At 38.3% G+C, this 21537-nt stretch overlaps 2 protein-coding genes across 5 annotated transcripts in view; both read right to left on the bottom strand.

Moving 5' to 3' along the window:
- The window catches only part of fam13b (family with sequence similarity 13 member B), a 66208-nt gene extending 56087 nt beyond the window's left edge, over nucleotides 1-10121 (bottom strand). For 2 of the 4 annotated variants that reach the window (XM_074673570.1, XM_074673571.1), the window contains exon 1: nucleotides 9875-10121. The gene's annotated coding sequence lies outside the window, so the exon portion shown is untranslated. The remainder of the gene's footprint in view (nucleotides 1-9874) is intronic. The other 2 variants (XM_074673572.1, XM_074673574.1) reach the window with 2 other exon arrangements.
- A 1401-nt stretch (nucleotides 10122-11522) lies between these two features.
- On the bottom strand, nucleotides 11523-21273 carry cxcl14 (chemokine (C-X-C motif) ligand 14). The gene is made up of 4 exons (XM_074674661.1): nucleotides 20914-21273; nucleotides 19127-19232; nucleotides 15312-15425; nucleotides 11523-13633 (listed from the first exon to the last, which is right to left on the bottom strand). The coding sequence occupies exons 1-4, from the start codon at nucleotides 20975-20977 to the stop codon at nucleotides 13618-13620; spliced, it is 300 nt and encodes a 99-aa protein (XP_074530762.1). The 5' UTR covers nucleotides 20978-21273; the 3' UTR covers nucleotides 11523-13617.
- Between the last annotated feature and the right edge of the window lie 264 nt (nucleotides 21274-21537).

Below are 21537 nucleotides of genomic sequence, written 5' to 3'. Positions count from 1 at the left end.
GTGTAGCCTGCCACTGTCACTTCCCCTCCCTCTTTCTTTTTTAGGAATCTGCGTAAGGTTGACTTGTTGATATTTCTCTCTGTGGCCACTTTTCTAATGGATTTTCCTCCCTGGACTTAAGTTGCTGCTCTCTGCATCTCCTCAAGGGGTTGTTGAGCTCCAGTGTGTCTTCCTGCTGTATTTCCTCAGCATTCTAGCTTGTCAACAATGTTACACATATTAAAAAAAAACAAAAAAAACAAACAAGTCATGGTGCCTCATTGCGGGGTAAGTTAAATCACTGGGTCAATTTACCCCAAGCAGTTTGGCTCACTTTACCCCACAGCCACTATTTTGTTAAAAACAACCTAGCCTAGCAATTCAGGCTAATACCTAGCTACACGATTCACATGGTTTTATACATTGATAGTTCAGCAACACATTTGATTAAAGTTTTTAAACATAGTTAAAATTGTTTTGAGTTTACATTCATTATTCGTGAAATGTTGAAAATTTACTTTGACATGCAAAAAATGATTTTTGGAGAATAAAAGTTACTTACAACTTCAACTTGTGTTTCTGTTTACCACAGAGAACTTGAAATGAGGCGGGCTAACTAAATCTAGAGTCATTTGACCACCTAGCAAGGAAAACTGCCTTCTCTTCCATTCTCCCCCAATCACAAGGATGCTTTTAGGTACTTAAACATGGTACCATCTGAGTCTATGCGAGTCGGTACTTGGTACTACAGATGGAATTTAGTCTGTACCTATAAAAGTACCTAATTTGGTACCCATCCCTATTTCTAACCCTTTTTCAACTGGATTTTAATAAAGATCTAAAATCTTTTAACAGTGCAAACACAACCCAACTGAAGTGCATGAGCCAAAATGTTATGATCACTCCTAATGAGTACTGAAGCATGTTGGTGCATAACTTAATACGCTTGTAAATTTGTACAGGTCACACCTCCTCTTTGTCTGCCTGTTGACAGCTGCCTGTCTGTCAATGTGTGTGAGTTCACTCAACGGCCACAAATAACAGGTTCACACAATTAGATTTTTGAACTCCCCAAAACCATCTCTGCTGATGACATTTTTTTTCATGCATCTAAAAAACCACATTGCCGACATATGACACTCCCCACCCATTTCCACTCACTGAGTTTACTTAACCTCATCTCTACAGTGTATTTGCTTTTCTGTCTTGTCTAATTTCCATAATGTGCTGTTCGGTCGCATGTGACCAAATTTCTGCTGAGTCATTTGTCAGTAATGAGTTTCCTGTATGACACACCCATTTCTGACTGAGGTTAAAAAGCATGAACAGTAACCACAGATAGAGATACCAGGAACTCAAGTGTTAATTATTCATTTCCCTGAAATTAATATTTTTAAGCATGACATAGTTATATAAACCCACAAATTATTCATGTGTAGCCTTGAATTACTTTTTCCCTAAACACACAATTCAAGGCTTGACGATCAATTATTTATCATTTCCAAAATGTATCCAATGGCTGAAACCTAGCAACCTCAAACTTAGTAAATGATCACGTCTTCAAGTTAATTCAGGGAAACATCCAAATCAGCTCTTTTGCTGCCGCTTACACATGGTTACAAACACTGCAGCCACTTCAGAGAACTTAGAAATACAATGTATTGCATGCAATGCATTTTCAGGAGTTAGTAAAATGAAAATGAAGAACAACTACTCAAGCTTTAATAAATGGTTATTTAAAGGTACAACATGCTTATTTGAGTGTTCTCAAAATGTAATGTTGTATTTTTATACCATCTAGGTTTGAAGAAAATAGAAAGAAATAGATTTCAGATAGACTGACAGCAGCTTATTCAGACGTTGACACTCTGGTTATGTGCCTTACAAGCAAAAGGTCAAGTCAGGCTTAAAGGCGTGGATACAAATAGATGAAAGGAAAAATAAAAGAGGAGAGGCACTATTATGGAGAATCAAAGGGAATCAGAAAGAGGCGGGCTGAGGGAGATAAGAGGAGTTAAGACAGCGGGGAGAAAGGAAGTGACAGGATAAGAAAAAAAAAGTAGGTGAGGTAAGAGCGGCAGTAAAGCCAGTGTTTGCCCTTGAATCAGTAGTTCGCAGCTCTTGCCCAGTTTAGCTGCTGCTCCCAGGCCGGGCCTGTCAGTGATAAATTAATAAGCACATGTCTTCAGGGGGCATGGGCTTTTTCAGGCCTTGTTATCTCTGTCTCCGGCAGCAGAACCTTCCTTTTATTTGTTTGAAGATGTATGGAACACCCTATGAAACAGTAGCTCCTTTGAACCACATTTTTTCTGCAATACTGTGAAAAAAATTCTCAGGCTTTAAATTTGTCAAACTATTAGTTCTTCTTAAATGTAGTTCTTCCTCAGTTTCTTCCAACTCGTTTCTTCCTGAAGCTTGTAGTCTGAGTGAACGCAGAGAGATAGAGTTTATTTTCTGTATGTATTACGCCTTGTGTGTTTTATAGGATTAAAATAATGCTTTAGTTTGCTGAACACTGGTTGTTTTTCATAAGGATTTACATGGCATGATTTGGTTTCTATTTGGGTTTTCTTCTATTTTTTTTTCAGGCCAAGCTTCGAATACATTTGACGACAAAATAATCTGGAGATTAGCCGTCACTGAGACCAGTCTCAATGTGAAGCCCTGATTTGTTGCATGTCTCTTCTACTTTTGATCCAGCACAGTATCTGTAACACACAAGTTCCTCTAATCAACATCATCCCACTTTCACAAAAAAAACAAAAAAAAACCAAACACCTTCTGCTGATGCTGATTTCCACTTTGCACCTTTACTTGAAGAGTTAATGCCTCAGTCCTGCTTCTCTGACTCAATACAGGTTTACAGAGTCTGCAGTGTCCCGTCACTCTTCTCTATTCATCCAACACCAGAAAGGTCATACAAGGTGTTTTTGGTAAAACAGTAAGTTAAGATCTGTTCTTCCCACTCTCGAGGGGATGTGACACGGCAGAAAGCCTGAATGCTTACAATGGAAACAAGTGCAGCTTTGTGTTTGAGACTGTGGGAGTGGAGCATTTTGTTCTGTACATTTGCATAAAGTTTGCCTGGTTGCCTTCTGGGTGAAGAGTCATACAGGTTGTACTTCTATATCAACTTAATGACTCTTGAGAGTAAGAACACTATGAGTTCATTAGTAATGCTTGTTTGCAATACGAGTGCATCAAGTAAAAATGATTTTGTATCCTAGAAATGTCTGTTATCAGCACAACACTTCTGGTTACTGGAATTAAAGAGATTTTTGTTTTAAGTTTATTCACTGACATAGATTTGTAAAATTGGTTTCTCTGTCATTCTACATTTTATAAATTAATATTAACAGATTAAACTTTGCAGGGATCATCACAGTCAGCTGAGACTATACTTCGACATAACACCAGGGTTTTTCAACTTCCAGTGACCTGAGTAGAGCTGAAACGATTCCTTGAATGATTCGAGGTACTCAATTATAAAAATTACTCGAGTAATTTTCTTCGCCTCGAGGAATCGTTTGATTTTTAAAAAGATCAAAGAGTGGTATTTCAAATAGAGCTGAGGCTATATTAAGAGAGTTTTCAGACCCCTCAAGCTACCTCTTATACAAAATAGCAACTAGCAACAAATCTAGCTTCTTTTCTGGAGTTTGGAGACTAATGGGTCATTCTACGAAACGGGTGCCATTTGGGTCCGCAACATTTGATGAGATATACAAGGCACAAAAAATGTGTCAAAGCGTGTTAACAAATTTTGGAGCTACTACAGCAAGTGCTCTTATTGACATGCTGTATCAGAAGATTCTATTTCTTAAAGAGAACAAATTTCATTTGAAAAATAACTGCTCTTTAACTAAACAAAAATGTATTTTATCCGATTACTCGATTAATCGATGGGATTTTCAGTAGAATACTCGAATACTAAAATATTCGACAGCTGCAGCCCTAGACTTGAGCCCTGTTAATCTACAGTTACCTCTCCTCAGGCATTAAATCAGCACAAAGTCTTCTCCTGTGACACACAAAAACAACTGCAGTTCACAGCCACACCAGTGCACTGAGCTCAAGTTTGGTCCAAACCTTTCTCCGTGCGTCTCAGAGCCCAGCCTGACTCACACAATGACATTGAGCTTCATTGATTTAGTATTGATCTCTATCACCTCGCCCTCTTTCTGTGTCTCATACTGGTGGAAATTTCCAGACGACTGCACACTGAAACACCAGCCAGTGTGCTTCTGCATTTGCAGCATTAAAAAAAGATTCCCTCTCCATCTGTTGTATCTCTGTTCTGTGTCCTTCAGACAGCTCTTTGAAGGCGGGAATGGCACAATGAGGAAGTGAAACTGCTGTGAATCAATGGGGAAAATTCCCCGCTTGTATTTAAAAATCACTGAATAAAAAGTGTCTTTGCTCTGTTTTTTATTTTCCCTGAATGAGATCTGTTAACACAGAACAAACAGCACACAGAATACTACAAGTGGTGTCATTTCCATCTGTGCGTGTCTGTATGTAAACAATAGATCAAACAACAAGCTGTGACAGCACACTGACAAGTGAGCAAGCATAAGAGCATTCAGTGACCAAGCAAACTGATGGAGAAATGAAATCATTAAGCAAAGGCGAGCTTAGCTTTCCATTCATAATATTTCCAAATAACTATTAAGCGAAAATCCATCACTAACTCTAATAAAAGCCTGACTAGAGAAGCTGTGCCAAAGGTGAGACAGAGGCTTTGACAGATCATCATCAGGTATTTCAAGTAATGTGATCTCTTTGTTTTTATCCTAGTCTCCACTGAGCACAGGGTGTTGCCTTGATTTTCCTTTTTTCTGTTTGGTAACAAAAGAAAAAAAGAGAGAAAATGATATATGAATAGATAAACTTGAAGATAGTCTTATCAAACATTTAACTCAATATCTTACATGAGGAAGAACTTTGCAAAAAATCTTATTTTAAATTATGAAACTACAAAAGAATACTTTTAAGATTAGAAAAGAGAAATGGCTGCAGAGTGACGGATTATTCGCTGATCTCTGAATAGATCTACTCTTGAGAAGAGAAGATTATATATGTATACTTTCATCCATTCATCAAGGCAGGGAACATTTTCACACATCCGTTCTCTGGAAGGAACATTGTTTTTGGCTCGAAAATGAAGTGGAAAAGAGAAAAAAAAATCCCTCTCTCTCTCTCGCTGCAAGATTTCATTTTTAAGATATGCTCATTGCCTCATCAAATCCTCCCAAAATGAGTCTGCTTCCACAGAAAGCTACGTAAAGATACTGATAAATAAAATAACTGTTTCAGTCAAGCCCCGTTGCTTTCTTGATTTCTGCAGCATCATGGTTTCTGCTAGTCTCTTATTTCTTTATGTTAGAAAAAGCAGGAGTGTAAATGATTGATAAAAGAATTCTTTTCTGTAATGTTATTGTTCAGGATATGAAAGAAAACTCTCCCTGAAGCCTTTTCTCAGGAAAGACAACAATATATCAATAAAAGATGCCTTCCCCTGTGGAAGCCTTTTGTTATTTCAGCTGTCTAATGGAAGATCTGTATTTGCACAATCTTGGGAGCAGGTCAGTGCCACGCTGTGTGAAGCTGCCTCTGGCCCTTTGGGCGTAATGTACACTAGAAAACAATCTTCCAGGGCTTCTTGTTAGATTACAAGATTCTCTTTCTGGCTATTGTTATTTCATACAGTTGCTCTGCTTTGATTACAGTTTAAATTGCTTCAGCTTATTTGGATGTCTTACCTTTTCCCACACAAGAGTAAGAGTTAGCAGCTTCATTTTGGAATATTTCATATGACAACAAGTGAAATTTTTAGGCACTTCTCCATACAGGTGTTTCTACAAACTGAGGGATTAAATACGGTAAATTTCTGGCAGTGTGGAAGCAGCTTTAGAGAGATTTGGACCGCACTTGGTTTAGTTTGGCTCCTGTCCACGGAGTCTAAAACAACCACTCACTGACCTGGCAACAACAATCCCACACAGCAGGCAGCTGTGTGTTTATGACACTGCTGTGACTGCTGTGTTTGGTGTGGGTGTGTGTGTGTGTGTGTGTGAGTGTGTGTGTTTCCCTTCCATATTAAATCGTGGGTCATCTTACCAATGTGGTCTTATCTCACACAACAGGGGGCTGGTGGAGGTTTGACACTTTTGGTCGGTGCATACGTGAGATCCTTCACGTAAAAGGTTGACAGTTGAGCTTGAAGTGATATTTCGGGATGGAACAAGTTGGGTCCTATCACAAGGTTTAGGGCAGAAATTACCCCTACAGCAGTGTTTTTGTGCAGCAGAAGCCCAGAGCACTCGTACCAAAGACCTCCTCCCTGCTCCTCTACCAGTTTCCTCTGCACTCAGACGGGGCCATTTTTTACTTGACCAAAAAAACCCCACAAATAAACGAACTCCCACTGAAAAAGTCTGATATCGGTCTGCATTCATGCTTTATTTAGAGAATTTTCAGCGTGTTACTTTCACACAAAAACACTGCTAAATAAGGCTCTAGTTCTCATCGTGTCTCTTCGTCCTGGCAGGCTACCTGCGTTTGTCTATTTCTGGCACGCCACACGCGCGGACTGATACACTAAGCGGCGAGCGACTCGTAGCCAGCTGTGGCTCTGCAGCGTAGGTAGCGCCGTTTTACGACACGATGAGAAATAGAGCCTTATTTAGCGGTGTTTTTGTGTGAACGTAACGCGCTGAAAATTCTCTAAATAAAGCGTGAAAGCAGACCGATATCAGATTTTTTCGGTGGGAGTCTGTTTATTTGTGTTTTTGGTCAAGTAAAAATTGGCCCCGTCTGAGTGCAGAGGAAACCGGCAGAGGAGCAGGGAGGGGGTCTTTGGTGGAAGCGCCCTGGGCTTCTGCTGCACAAAAACACTGCTGTAGGGGTAATTTCTGCTGTAAACCTTGTGATAGGACCCAACTTGTTCCATCCCGGAGTATCACTTTAAGGTCTGTAAGTAAGCAAGAATAAATTAAAGTCATCGAATTACCTTGATTGACAAACTGACACTGCATTTCATTAGCATTATCCCTGTGTTAAATCTGCAATGAAAGTCAGATCAATCAAACTTATTGCTGATCTTGGTATTGTGGCTCTATTTTTCAAGTAAAAAATACTCACTGTTTAACCAACAAAATTAAATTCCAAGTTCCAGATTTTTTAAAGATTCCAGGAGACAAGAAAACGAATGATACTATAATTAATATGTGTTTGTTTCTGTCTTCAATAAGTAGGAGGGTATGAAGACAGACAAACAAGAGGAGGGACAGGGGAATGACATAGAACAGAGGTCCCCTGCTGGAAACAGACAACAGAGCAGAAACTGGCTACACTCAGCCACCCGGATGCCCTCGATTACTTGTCAGATTGATTCATGATAAAATGAAATGTTGGTTGCAGGCCTGTCTGGCTCACACTAATGCAGTTTAATGGGACAGCCATTGAGTCAATCTGATTCATCTAAATGTTATGGTGTAGTTGCAAAACTTTACACCATAACCTTGTAGTATTAGGTTAAAATTCAGGGATATAAGGATGGAAGGAAAACATTGAAATTTTCAAATACAAGTCAAGAGCAAAAACAACAACAACAGACTTCAAATAACCCTTAAAAATTGTTTTTAAAGCATGACATTTTGCAAAAACTAGACTATATCAGTCTAACAGAGTAGATCTCATACTTGCAGCTAAGCGTACAACTCCATTAATAAAAAGTGTACAACACGTTCTGACTCAGCAGCAGTTTGCTAACACTTTTCAACATCAGCACCACAGTAAGTTGACCTTTACTCCAGTTTATCTAAAGACAGACCTGCTGCCTCTTACACAATAACTTGGTGTTTTTGCAAATGGGTCAGCTTTACATAAACAGTAGGACAGATTTTGCATTAACCCATCCCATTGGATAGTGTGTCATGAGAATTGGAAAAAGCAGTTTTTCTACAGTCAGAATTTGGCTTGTTGCTGTCCTCTTTTTAATCTAGAGGACAGCAACAAGCACATTGTAATATTAATTCCCAAAACTATTTTTTTTGTTTAATGATTTTAGATTGTGTTTTTATTTTTGCTCTAGAGTTGATTTTTTTTATTTAAGTCCTTCATTTCAGTCTGTTTAAAAGATTGTTGGAAAAAAGTTGAGATGCCAGATCCCCTGGATAAATCTTAAAAACTAACTGATGAGCATTTTTTGGGAAAATATGGCTCCTGATTTGGTCTTTAGACATAATTGTCATCATTCAACCTTTTTACTTGTTCTGATGTCAAAAGGCAAACAAAAAATCGGAATCACAATTTAAATCGAATCAGCACCCCCAAAATTGTAAAAGAACCGAATTGGGAGAAAAGCATACCGTCCTAGCCCCAGTAAATATAGAACACACACTCCCTAGCAGTGGAGTTGAACTAGTTAGCAATACTTCAGGTGTTTTCCTGTTTCAACATGTTTGGGAGTTACTTGCACCTGTAGTACCAAAACAGAATAAAAATTCTAACTATCATAACATCAATTAGCTTATAAATATTCATATTTTTTGCTGCTTCTAAAGGGATGTTGACTTATGCAACTACAAATACAGCCATTAGTGATTAACTAGTGTTTTTTTTTTTCAATATTATCAAGGCCAGATTGTAAATAAAATTATAAATTAATTTGTGCAGCAATATTTTCCACAGTAAATAATTTGCCCTCATTAGAGGCTACTTAGTTGGTTAAAAGACCTTGAAACAAGTGCAAAACATCCAAGAACCAGTGCAATACAATGGACCTTAAAATAATACCACCATTACTACATGATGAACACAGGGTACAATTATTATCTCAAAGTGTCAATGCAATTTAAATAATAATAGCTATGTAAAAGTAAAATACAACAACCATATCAACTCTTTAAGAGCTACCAGATGACAAAAAGTGAATAAATTGCAAGGTTAAGGCTTTACTTTGTGATGTTTTATGGCAATACAAGCCTGTTCCTCCTGTCTATGGTACAACATATGGACAGCCCAATCCTCGTCTAATTTCATCCATTGGCCGATAAGATTTCAGAGAGCCCAGAATAAAAAGTCAACCTTTAAATTCACGTCGGCAATGCAATTTAAGCATCTGAAATGCCAAGCACCAGGCACAAAAGAAAGTCCTCAAAAGCCACAAAAGACTAGAACATTCCAGCACAGTTAAAAGGCAATGAGCAGGAGCATTGGAGCAGGGTAGAGAAGCTTTCCAGAAAAGAGCAGAAAACGAAACTACCGGCACCAGCTCAGCAGAACAAGAAGTTCCGACGCAACCCCCCCCCCCCCCCCCCCCCCCCCCCCCGCACAAAATTTCAAATATTCATAGCTATACACCAATAACCGTCAAAACCAAGTGATTCTTCTTTACATTACTGAAACACCAATACCAACTGTTAATAAATAATAACATTTCTTCTAAATAGTAATACTCACAATAAGTAATATTGGTATTGCAATATATAAAAACAATCCATTCCTGTTTGGACAACAAAACCGCTATAATATCAAATTATTCCGGATAACATGTCTCTCTCTGCTTCAAAGTTAGCCTGCCTCTGTGCGGAGGAGCCACAGATGTGATGGAACTGCCTCAGCTGCTAACGGTTAGCCGTTAGCACCAAAATGAACAACAACTGCAGCCGTTAGCCTTTCCTGACACTCTCTGTGCACTAAAATGTTAGACTCAAAATAAAGACACAGTTGTAGCAGAAATTTCCATTAACCACTCAGGAGAAATTACTTAATAAAACAAAACACATAGCCTCAGACATGGTTAGCTTAGCAGGCTAGCTTTAGCTTCTAAGATGCTGAGTGAAGCAGAAGAAGCGGTGTTAGCAAGGCGAGCTAATCCAGGTTACCTTACCAGGTCAAAACAAACAGGAACGCGGAGCAAGATGCATTAATTTCTGGCTAGCTTTCTGTAGCCGACGCTTGGAGGGACGGCAAGTTCGACGAGATCAAAGCAGATGGCGTAGAAATGTTGTCGGAAACATTGCAAAGACACTCGCAATTAATGTGGTTCCTGTTTTTTGCTCGGACTGGCTCGGATGCCCGTTTGCAGGTCGTTGCTCACTGAGTCTCTCTAACTCACACTCTCGCGCATACACAAGAACACACACATACACACCCTCAAGGGACGAACCTGCCAAATGTTGACCCCGCCCTTCAGGCAACAGCGATAGTCAAAAAGGAAGCGAACTTGAAGCACAAAACGGAAAATAAATGCTGATGTGTTGTAATGATTTTGCTGATGTCTTTTAATGATTTCTCTTTGTCATCAGCAGTGACAGTTTAACTAGCTCAGCAGTGTCTGTGTAACAAGTTATTACGTGTAGGTGTGGGTCAATGGTTCACAGTGCAGCCTCCAACATAAAAACCAATATATCATTGTTTCTTTTAACTGTAGCATTTTAACTCTTATAAATGTCTTTAGATTCTAATTTTCTCCAAATTAAGGATTCTGGGTGGCAGCCTACATTTTCTCCATCAGATGAGCAGTTTAATCAAATAAGCATGTGTATCATTTTTCTCACCAATGACAGGGAGCGTTATATTTTTCTTCAAATTAAATGGCTCAGTGGATGGCACCTTATGATAGTTTCTTGACTGTAAGAGCATTCTAATGGGCAACTGTATCCAGTTGATGTGTGTCAAATCATGGCACTCTGTTGTTTACCTTACCATAAAGGCACTGTGATGAAAAAAAACCAATAAGAAAGTTCAGTTTTGTTTAGTGGAATGCATGGCAAATCTTATCTACTTGAAGAAGTTTTATAGGGGCATTCAACATGATTCTTTTCCTGTAAGAGCAAAAACAAACAAACAAACAAAATACAAACAAACCCTGATACATCAGTGCCTTTGCCTACTGTTTTGTTTACACCACTAAAACATTACATTTTATTTCCAATACCACTCTGCTTCCTTTCTGGAACTTTCAATTCACATTTCACTTTTAGTAAACAGATGCCTTTGCAGAGTTTTCTATAAATACATCAATGAAATATCTTGAACTACTTAACATTTAAAATAAAAGTGAATACTTAAACTCTAATGTTACTTCCTTCTTTAAGCAATAATAAACATCAGAAAAAGCTTTCATCATTCTGACTCATTTATTGAAGTGTAATCTTAATCAGATATCAAAATTCAAAAGCATCATCAGGGTTTTTCTGTATTCATTTTGTACCATTGGGTTCACAGGCAATTTTGATTGTTATTTATTTTTTTTTTTACCTTAAGAATTAGATGTTATAATTCTGTGTAATTATTTACTCATCCAACCCCCAGTTGGTGAAGTATACAGCTTTCTCTGACTTGTTAACCTTTTTGTGCATTTCATCACTCACCTGCACCACAGGCTGGTCTGCACTTGGACTCATATTAAGTAAGATGGCTTACGACGCCACCTGGTGGAAGAATTACATCATAGCATTAAGTTATAAAGAACTCCACCTTTTCTCTTTTCTCCTTCTAACACACAGTTAAATAATTAAAAAACAAACAAAAGCTGCTCTGAAGACACTTTATTGCTGTTTTTATAGTTTTACACTCAATGGAATGTTTTACTGTGTGTCTGGTGGGAATTTCCAAACACTCACTCTTCAAAATTCTGCTTCCAAACCAAGATTTAAATACAAAAGAAAAAACAAACACATAAACAAACAAAACAACTACTGTGCAGTAATATAATATACATGACACTATAAACTCTCTATCATCTTAAAGTGAATTTATTTTTGCTAACATGTAGGCTATACTAGTTCATTTACAAAAATGCTTTCTTTATATATATTTATTTATTTATAAGATATAAAACAAGAGTAATGCACATTCTTCAAAAGATAAAGGGTAAGTTGTGGTTTTGTATACATAAAGATATATTCTTGAATAATTCCTGTTTTGTGGCAACAAAACAAAACCCAGATGTCAATCTTGAAAAGTGTTGGCATGTACAACAATGTCACAGATTACCGAGGTGTTCAGGGTTTTCTCTGGCAAACAAAGTTGGGGACAAGCAGAATATCATTCCCCACACTGGACAGAAGACACAGAGTGATAAGAAGCTTGAATCCAAACATGAATGTTGTTCATGAGTTTTGTTTTTGTGAGTGAGCCTTAAATATGATGGAGTTCAAATAATGGTCTATCATCAAAGAGTATTTTTTTCAGATTCAAAATTATTGTTCAAAGCAACTAAATACAGCCCAGTTTAAGTGGGATTATGCTGTGTTTTTTGACAACAAATCCCACAATAGCTAAAAACAAGATGCTCCTAATAATAAGAATTTGTTTGTGCATCAATGGCCTGATGCAGTGTATTCCCCTCCAGCTTGGGCCCCCTTTTATGTTCATTAGGAAAACATGCAGTTTCATGGCTATTTATAACTACTGGCATGTTCTCTGTGGTAAATACTCACAAGCACCAATTTTGTATTTATCTGAAGCCTTAGATGGTCCCTAGTAAGCCCTTTCGAAGTGAAGCTTCCAGTGCCCAGCTGTCATGAGATATTTCGCTCTAACAAGATGACGTTTTAATTTTGATATGTCTGAATGTTGTGTGTCTTTGAAAAAAAAAGTAATTATCTAAGGCTCGGAACAGATAATGATGATAAATGGAGCTGATTGAAACATTTTCACATCAGGATAATGATGGGGTGTATTGTTAAAGTGGTAATTTAGCTGGTTGTTTGAGATATTGCTTCACTTTCATGTAAATGTGATTAAATAATCTCTTAACCGTTAAAAAATGATTACTGACTGTATAAAAGGTGTAAACTGCCTCTGAGTCAATTAAATTACAGTGAAGCAGAAATCTTTTTGGGCTGCATTCTGTTAAATGTCTGGGAAATCAGGAAACAACCATACTTCTAAATTACACATTAATTCATCAGTGGTTACTCCCACTCTCATCTGTCTGCATGTAAACTAATTCAAAATCAGCTTTATAGACTGTAATGTCTATATCAATAGGTCAAATTAACCGTTTGTATTCTTTAAGATTTATTGAAAATACAGCCTGGCAGTTACTTGGATCCTAATTTACATGATGGCTGCAGCAGAGTGTTGTCTATTTGACACGTGTGACTGAACTGATAAAATAAACGTTACTGCACATTCACCGCCTCTTTCATAATGTGTGCACACCCTTAAAAATCCAGGTCAAGACATGTCATTGGCATGGTGCAAATGTGCTACATGGCTTGTGAAAACAGAGGTGAAAATCTTAACTTGAAAAAAAATCCATTTCCCAAAGACCTTTTTCTGTAGAGTGACCTCATCAAAGTCCCTTTAAGCAAACCTGAACAAAACCAACAACTGAAAAAGGTGGTGGTGTCTTGCTGTCTATGTGACAACTACAACTACAGTTGTGAAGACAGGAGAGGTGAGTGACCGTGACTAGATAGATGGCTGACTAAAATGAGCCCACCCGGGTTTACATATACAAACTAAAGTATCTCTTAATGTACAGTTCTCAGGCAGAAGAGGGAGAAGAACAGTTTGACTGTCGATTACACCTTGTACTTCCAAAAAGAAACAGTCCTGTGGTATTGTCATCTTGTGTTTTTTGCCTCACTTGGGCCACTTGTGCTTGGTAGCCGAGCTTTAGGCTTCATACACCCTGTGGAAAAAGAAAAAATAAGAGTGAATTTCCTTTTGACTTCAAACACAAGCTTTCTTTTTCATGTCTATTTTATCAAAGTCTTCGCACAAACTGATACTGATTTTTCCTGACTGTAATTTGTTGGCCTTCTGGGTGAAAGGGTTATGATAGCAGGCTACAGGACATGATTTTCGTATTCAGCACGTATTCTGCTTCTTTCTCCACCTGGCTTTTGTCTGTCAGTGAACCTGACTCCTGACCTCCTCTATGTATTGGTTGAGAAAATTCAGCCAAAGAAACCACTTTATAAAGTCCTGACTGATACTTTATCTGAAATAGGAACAGGAAAAACAGGCTGGTTAGACATAGTAGGGTTTTTTTTTTTTTTTTTTTTAAAGTAAACTAGTGAACAAACGGTATAAGCAGCTACTTTACGAGGAGTACACAAACACTTGATGAAACTCATGTTATGCTTGTAGCTATCAAATACAAATGACTCCTCTTGGAGCTCTGCTGGGTCTTCGTTAGTCTCTGCATGTGGTAAAAGGAGGTGAAAAAGTCCCATGAATTCTGACCAGCCACTTCTGGTCTCCTAAATTATGACTGGGCGTTTGGGACTTACCGTATTGAAATGAATATAAGTTCACCCTAGATTTAAGACAACCCAAACCAAACTAATGGTCTCAATTAAAGTGGGTTTTAGAGGTGAATGAGGCCTTTTACTGTCTTAACATTTAATTACAAAATCCAGCATATAAGAAAGTCCTATTATTTTTGGATATATTTTCAGGGGGAAAAAAATCATCTTATACTGAGGTCAATGACCTTCAGGCTAATAGTGGCTTCTCTGCACTTCAATGCAGCACAATCTCTTTTGCAAGCATGTTAGTGTGTGAATTTGTACAAAAAATTTTTTTTTAAATAATCAAAAATGTATTAGATCAATGCTGTTTGTGTGTACATGCAAACATACTACAGTCAGTGCCCCAGTTCAGGGACTTTCATCATATAGTCTCTCAGATTGAATACTTGAAAATGATTAAAGCTAATTTGATGCATTATCGCTGAATAATTGCATCCAATGAACAAATAAATACACAGAGTATGTAGTGGCAAACTCTGCCATGAGTTAAAAAGCCACTTGAAAGAGAGGAGCCTTAGCTGTTCTGACGCGTGTCCATTTTTAAGAACAAGTCCAGTACTCACAGGTCTGTTCCATGATCCATTTATTTTTCTGATGGAAGCTCATTGCCATTCCTTTCTTATGAATTCAAAAAAATCCAACATAAAGACCTTTTTTCTTTTCTTTTCCACGGTCACAAAACGTCTGGCCTGCACTCCTCTCACCCTGAAACAAAAGACTGACTGCCCCCCACACCTGAACTGACTGCCCTAATAAACAAAAACTCCACCCACAACCAAGCAACTCAAATGGTCTAAATAAAACTATGAATCAACATAAACTAACCACTTAATTATTTTTAAAGCTAATAAATTTAAATGAATTCTATACCCAGAATAAATCATATGAACATAAAACTATAATTAATTTTCTTTGCTATAAACAATTTAAAATGGCCTCTACAGAGTAAATAAAATAAAAGATTAGATACATTTACCAAAATAATTTTCATGGAGCAACAAATTACTGTAAAACAAATCTCTTCAAGTTATTGATGAACTATGAGATATTTACCTGTGTTTGTCCTTCCAGATGCGGAACCATTTGACCAGATTCTTGGTGCTCTGAAGTTTGGGATGAAGACAGTACTCCTGACCTTTGAACCGGGCCACGTTCTCCATCGTCACACTGACAGAGAACACAAGCACAAAGTTTAAAATATCTACAACGCATAAAATTTCCAATGAAATATCATGACTGAAGCTGTTAAGGTTTGGTAAGACAACTCCTGTAGTTTTATGTTGGTTTACTATTATGTCATTCAGAGTCAAAATAGTAGAGAGTATGTTTGGGGAAGTAGACAATCGTGGTGTTAATAGTTTTTAGAGCATGTTTAGGGAGTCCTGTTTGATAATAGACTGAAATGGAGCAAATAGAGTAAAAACACAGTTTTGTGAGTTTTTCAAACACTCTGAAAACAGCCTGTTGTCATTTGTATAGCGACTGGTCATTTTTGCCCCAATTCCTCACTGCAACTCTGAACCGCCTTCAATAACATTTCCGCAGTTAAATGCCCCTTTGATTCAAAAGATCAGCATGCACAGGGTGACCAGGCAGCTACTTGGCAAAGAAATAATATTATGGAGCTGCCACTTAAATATGTGACATCTGAGCTGAACCAAGCGGTCTGTCCGTTACCCTCTGCTCAAGGCAGCTGTGGAGACAGTCTGCCTGCATGTGGCATATTCAGGCTAAACAAGAGAAATGTGGGAAAAACTCCCACAGTGCCATGGGGCCTCTCCAGCCAGTGACACACTCAAAGACTCACCAAACCATGAATGTTAAATGAGTTGACTGGAGGAGAAAAGACTCCACTCTCAATAAAAACTCTGCTTTTACTCAATATGAAGATTAGATTAAAGGGGTCTGCATCTGTTTTCCTGCTCATTCAGATGTCACTTTGTTTGGCTGTTTGAGGTTTAGTTGGAAAGCTGTATAAGATCTTTGAATTTGGGTGTTTGGTAGCATAAACATGAAAGTGTCTTTGTATGCACGACAGCTGACTCACTCTGCATGGCTGAAATAAACACGACCAAAATGTTTCTCCATATCGGCTCAGCTGAGATAAAATTTAACCCAATTTCTGATTTCTATAACCTTCATTACAATTCACCTGGGCAGCTTCAGTGCAGCCACCGGCTCTAAAGGCTAATATTGTTTGCTAAATGTTACATAAGCATGGTGAAGGGAGGGAGAGAAAAGGCTGTGAGAGGCTAAAGGAGGAATGTAACCGCAGAAGAAGGAGGGAAAGAAAAACAGTTCTCTCATTTTATGCTACTTTAGACTTTAACATTTGCTGTAAAAAATATATGAATTTTTGTACAACTGTAATCAGTTGCCAGCATCTGGTTCCAAGATGCTTTAATTAAAATTCAAAACCACTATAATTGTAGTTAAACTGGGAGTCTGATAACCATAAGAGAAAACATTAAAGCCTCTTAAAATGTGTTTATTCATTGCTTGTACTTTGTAATAAAATAAAGTACTTGTTGATCTGCTCTTTCAACTCTTAATACCAGGTGTGTATTTTGACTATTGCACACATCTGCTTTTATTTTGGTAAATTGCAATACAGAAAGATGATAAACGGAAAAAAAGTGAAATTGTGTATTTTGGAAAAAAAAAACTGTGGAGTTCATAGTTTTTACTTTAGTGAGGTATAAATAAATGCTGAACAAAGTTGCTACTGTTTTCTCCAGGATCTGAGACTTCTTTAAAACTCACTGAAGTATAGAAAATGAAAAATAGCAGGCAAATCAAAGGGAAACGATAAAAAACAAAAACAAATGGGGCACAAATATGGGAATTCGGAGTTGAAAAATTACGTTTAAGAGCAATAGTTTGATTAGATTAAAGATAAGAAAAGAAAAAATGATTTAGAAAAGCAATAAGTAGAAAACATGGACAATCCGACGCTCAAGCCTTATGTGTGTAGTCTGTAGTGGTCGTTCTGCATGCCAAACTGAGCAGTGTAAGCCAAATGGTCACAACAAAGGCCAGAGGGGGGACCCTCTTGCTCATTTCTCTCCTGCTCCCTTTCTTTTTGTGGCTTTCCGGAGCCCGCTGGGACTCATTTTTCACCATGCACCAGCGGCTGGTGGCCCCCATCTCATGCTAATAGAGCTGCCTTAAATAACTACTGTCAGAGGAGGACACAAATGCACACAGAAACGAACACATTAATTTACTTTTTCAACTGATTGAAACCTGCTGCACACATTTTTGACTTTCATTTAGACTTCTGTTGTCAGATTTTTCAGACTTCTGTAGCTGACAGGGTGTTCAACATCCCTCGTCTTCACTGTGGGGTCTTTCTCACTGTCAGGATTCTCTCTTGATATTTAGAACACGAAAATTTGACAGTTAAGACGTGCTGGATCTGTTTCCACGGACTTGAAATGGCTGCAATCAGGTTGTCTCTGACGTTGCTTTTGCAAATTGAGTAAATTCCACTTGTTTTTGAGTTTTTCAGTTAATCAACCCAGAGGGCTGATAAGATGGAGAGCAGTAAAAAAAAGTTTTAATAAAAATTGAGAAGAAAGATAGTTTGAAAATCAATTTGCAGCTAGTTGTGAAAGGCCATTTAAACATCCTTACAAATCTGAAACCAATCCTCTAATAATTTTTGTAAGTTGTTCAAAGCAACTCCCAGGAGTGTCTAAATACTCCTGTTTGCTTTGCAGTATTCATTACCTGTCAAAATCTTAGTCATTCTACAGTACCCCTCTCGCAAACTAACATTTAAATCAATACCTCATCCCTAAATTTCAAATTGTCACATGTGACTATATAAACATATTTGTGCCATATTTCACAACAACATGGTCCTCTGCCATCACTGCTAACCCTCGGTCTGATACCATAATGTTCCAGCAGGTGGCAGCAGAGTTCGAATGGCAGACAGACTTCAGGGAGCCTGACATAACATCCCATCTGTTGTCCCCTCACGTCAGGGAACTTTACATGATTCCACCTCTGAAATCACAGCTCACATTTCCAGCTTCACATGAGAGTTAACCGGCGATCACATTTTGAGAAACTATAAATCATGCTGTCAGTAGGAAGTCTGTCAGTACATGTGCTGAAACTGTTCAGAGTATCCAAGCACAACAGGCTCCTTTCCGTGCATTTAAAGCCCTCTGAGAAGACAGGCCTGGTTATCATCTTAAAGATTTATGCTGCATTCCACGATAGCTCGAACTGAACATAAAAGCTGTCTGTCTGCCCAGGCTGTCATTATATGGGTCAAAGGTCGGAGAGCAAGACAGACTGTAGGCTGAGGGATGAAAAACAGTAAGAAGCAAAGCTAAAACTGCTGATGACATTTTTTTTCAACTCTCTTTTATCAAGTGATGAAAATTAGTGCCCAGATTTGTAATGTATGCTGATGTATGCATACAGGAACTGATGAAATATCAGAAATATCAATATCAAACAATGCTTTATCAGGCTGTAAAGAGTCACTGGAAAGTGGCCCATCACTTCATCAATGAAATCCTTCCTCACCCTTTTCGGTGAGCTAAATTAAGACATCAGTTCACTATGAATTGTATATCTTCTTGAGAGCTTCAAGCACAGATGGCGGGATGTTTTAATAATGGCTGTAAACCTGCCAAACATCTTCCAAAGTATTTGGTAGATAGTCAATAAACAGTCAAATCTGTGTATCTGTAAGTCAAACTGGAACAAATTCTGCGATTTTATGACCTTTCTCAGGTTGGAGAGAAAAGCAAGGAGTGGAAATAAGCCGGTATTTTTTGTCAGGGGATGAGAGGAGGCAGATATCTGGCAGTTGAGAGGAAGGATAAGAAAGACTGAAACAGACTTACAATATCATCTTCTCTTGGCAGTATGGGTGTTTGGGTTTGATCTCAAGCTTCTGTACATCCATGTATCTGATCTTTGGTCCTTTCCTGGTGCACCTGCACTTGTAGGCTGCTCAAATACACAAATATAAGACAGACTTTAACATCACACTGAAATGCTGTCATAACGTAGAAGAAAAGGAAACAGATTTGGTGAAAACATGACTTAGTGACAGATTATAAAAGTTTGCCTCAGAATTACTCTGAGCTCAGAAACTGACGCAGCGATTTGTGTGATAGAAAAGTTAATACTTCATGATCTGACAGCAAATTGGCTCCAAATCAGCCAACAGTTTATCTTTGGAGCACACACTGACAAGAGGGGATTAGCAGTGCCAGAATTTAGGTCTGATATCTCACTGCTGAAACATCACATGCTTTATAAACAGGACTCGAGTTAAGACTGCTAAAAATAACCAAAGAAACACTACAATCAAAGAAATCCTTATAAATGAAATGTATGGATTTACATTATATTGATTTGAGATGTCACGAACATGTAGTCTAAAAATAGGACCCACATTTCAGCCTTTTTATGAGACTCAGTGGAGAATGTACACTGCAATGCAATGCATTTTTTGAAACAAGCTGTCACACCATTCCATCTTCCATTTCTCCAACCTACTTGCAGTGACTTCATGCTGCTGTATAAAAGGCTGAGCAAATGAGTTTTGCAGGGTTGTTTTTATTTGTGATGGGAGGGTGATGACCTGGAGAGTCCAAGGTTTCTTTCATCTATCACCAGCTATCTGTCCTCACCACCGCCGGCCACTAAATCTGTCACTATCCACACAGTGGTGCCAGCACTCAGCACAGTTAAAGGCAGATATGAAGGAGGAGAATGAGGTTGAAGAATACATATAGAAGGTCCAAAGGAAGAGGAGGATTTAGTATATTTGGTCTATGGAAAGAGATATGGTAACCTTCCTGGAGACATGAAAATTACTGCTCTGCTGCATGATGACAACAAAATATTGGATCGACTCTATGAAAAAAGGACTCCATATTCTAAATGTACTAAAAAAAAAACAACTCCTTGTATAAACATACTGTTTCCATATGCAGATTCAAGTCTTTCACCCAAAAGAACACCGTCAAGATTCTCAAAAAGTGCAGGCTGAAACTTTCTTCATAACAAATCACTAATTTGAATAAAAACTGCAGCAGTTTATCTCTTCTGTTTCCTCTTTCCCTCTGCCCTCCCCCATGCACACTGGTTTTGAACTATTTCAGCTACATATGGTGAACTTCAGTCGTCTTGCCAGATTCATAGAAACATGCAGAGGATGAGTCAGTGAGTCAGATTTAACACCATATAGATTTATGATTACACCATGGCTGTAGGAAGATGGAAACAACAGTAAATGTAATAAGATAAGGTCATAACATAGCGTGAAAGTGGTATAGCTCTTAGTAATCAGATCAAGAGTCAGATTAAGATGCATGCAGCAGGTGGTACTTTGGTTATGTAAAATCATGCAAGCCAACTACTCCATCTAAGTTTCTGTTTTCACAGTCAGTGCAGAGATTTTAAAGATTAGTTTTTGAAGCAACCCTAATCAGATTTCAAAGTCAGATTTTAAAGTTAATGCCTCATTTGTTATTTTCATGATCGCAAAATGATGCAGAGGTGTCAACAAACACGTCTCAGCATTTTTATTTTATTTCATCACATAACCAAAGCGTACATGCACAACATTCCTTAACACTACTAATAAGAACTAAAAATTGGGACAAACCTTTGAGTTTACCTTCTGCATTTAGGAAATATAAGGCCACCACTAACAAAAGTAGCACCGCCGTGCACCGCTGCATGTCTTCAAAAGTATGATGCTCCCCCTCAAAATCCGAGCTTCCCGAGCGATCTCTGCGCGTAAAGAGATCGAAACAATTAACAAAAGTCTTCCGATGTGTGTTTAGTATCCACTGGCAGCAGCTGTTAGATGACAGAGCTGAAAGAGCGCTGATGGTTTTGCTTTTGGAGTCCCTTTGGAGCGCTGATTGTGCAACTCCGTCTGTGCGCCCAAAGCGCTCGGATGAATCTCCAATCACTCGTTGAGGTCTCTCCTTCTCCCTCCCTTTCTCGGTCTTTCTGGTTGGTTTTCTGTGGAGAGGCAGGCAGCAGCTCTTTTAAAAGCAGCCCGCTGTCCCTCTCTCATTAATATGCACGGCGAGGCAGCGAATCAAACACTTGTGGCCTGAGAGGGAGAAGTTGAGAACATGGAAAGGGAGGGAGGAAAGAGAAAAACCTCCGCACGTACTGTTTACCAAAGATGAGGGAGAAGTGACGGCTGAGATGATGAATGGTGTTGGTTTCTTAATGTATGGAAAAATCGCTTGTGTTCTGATTATAACTGACAGAAAGTTTAGACTAA

This window comes from Halichoeres trimaculatus, unplaced genomic scaffold (assembly GCF_033239565.1).
Source record: "Halichoeres trimaculatus isolate MK-OKI-2021-1 unplaced genomic scaffold, fHalTri1.1 fHalTri1_scaffold_7, whole genome shotgun sequence".
Taxonomy (NCBI): domain Eukaryota; kingdom Metazoa; phylum Chordata; class Actinopteri; order Labriformes; family Labridae; genus Halichoeres; species Halichoeres trimaculatus.
This window is presented reverse-complemented; position numbering and strand designations above follow the sequence as displayed.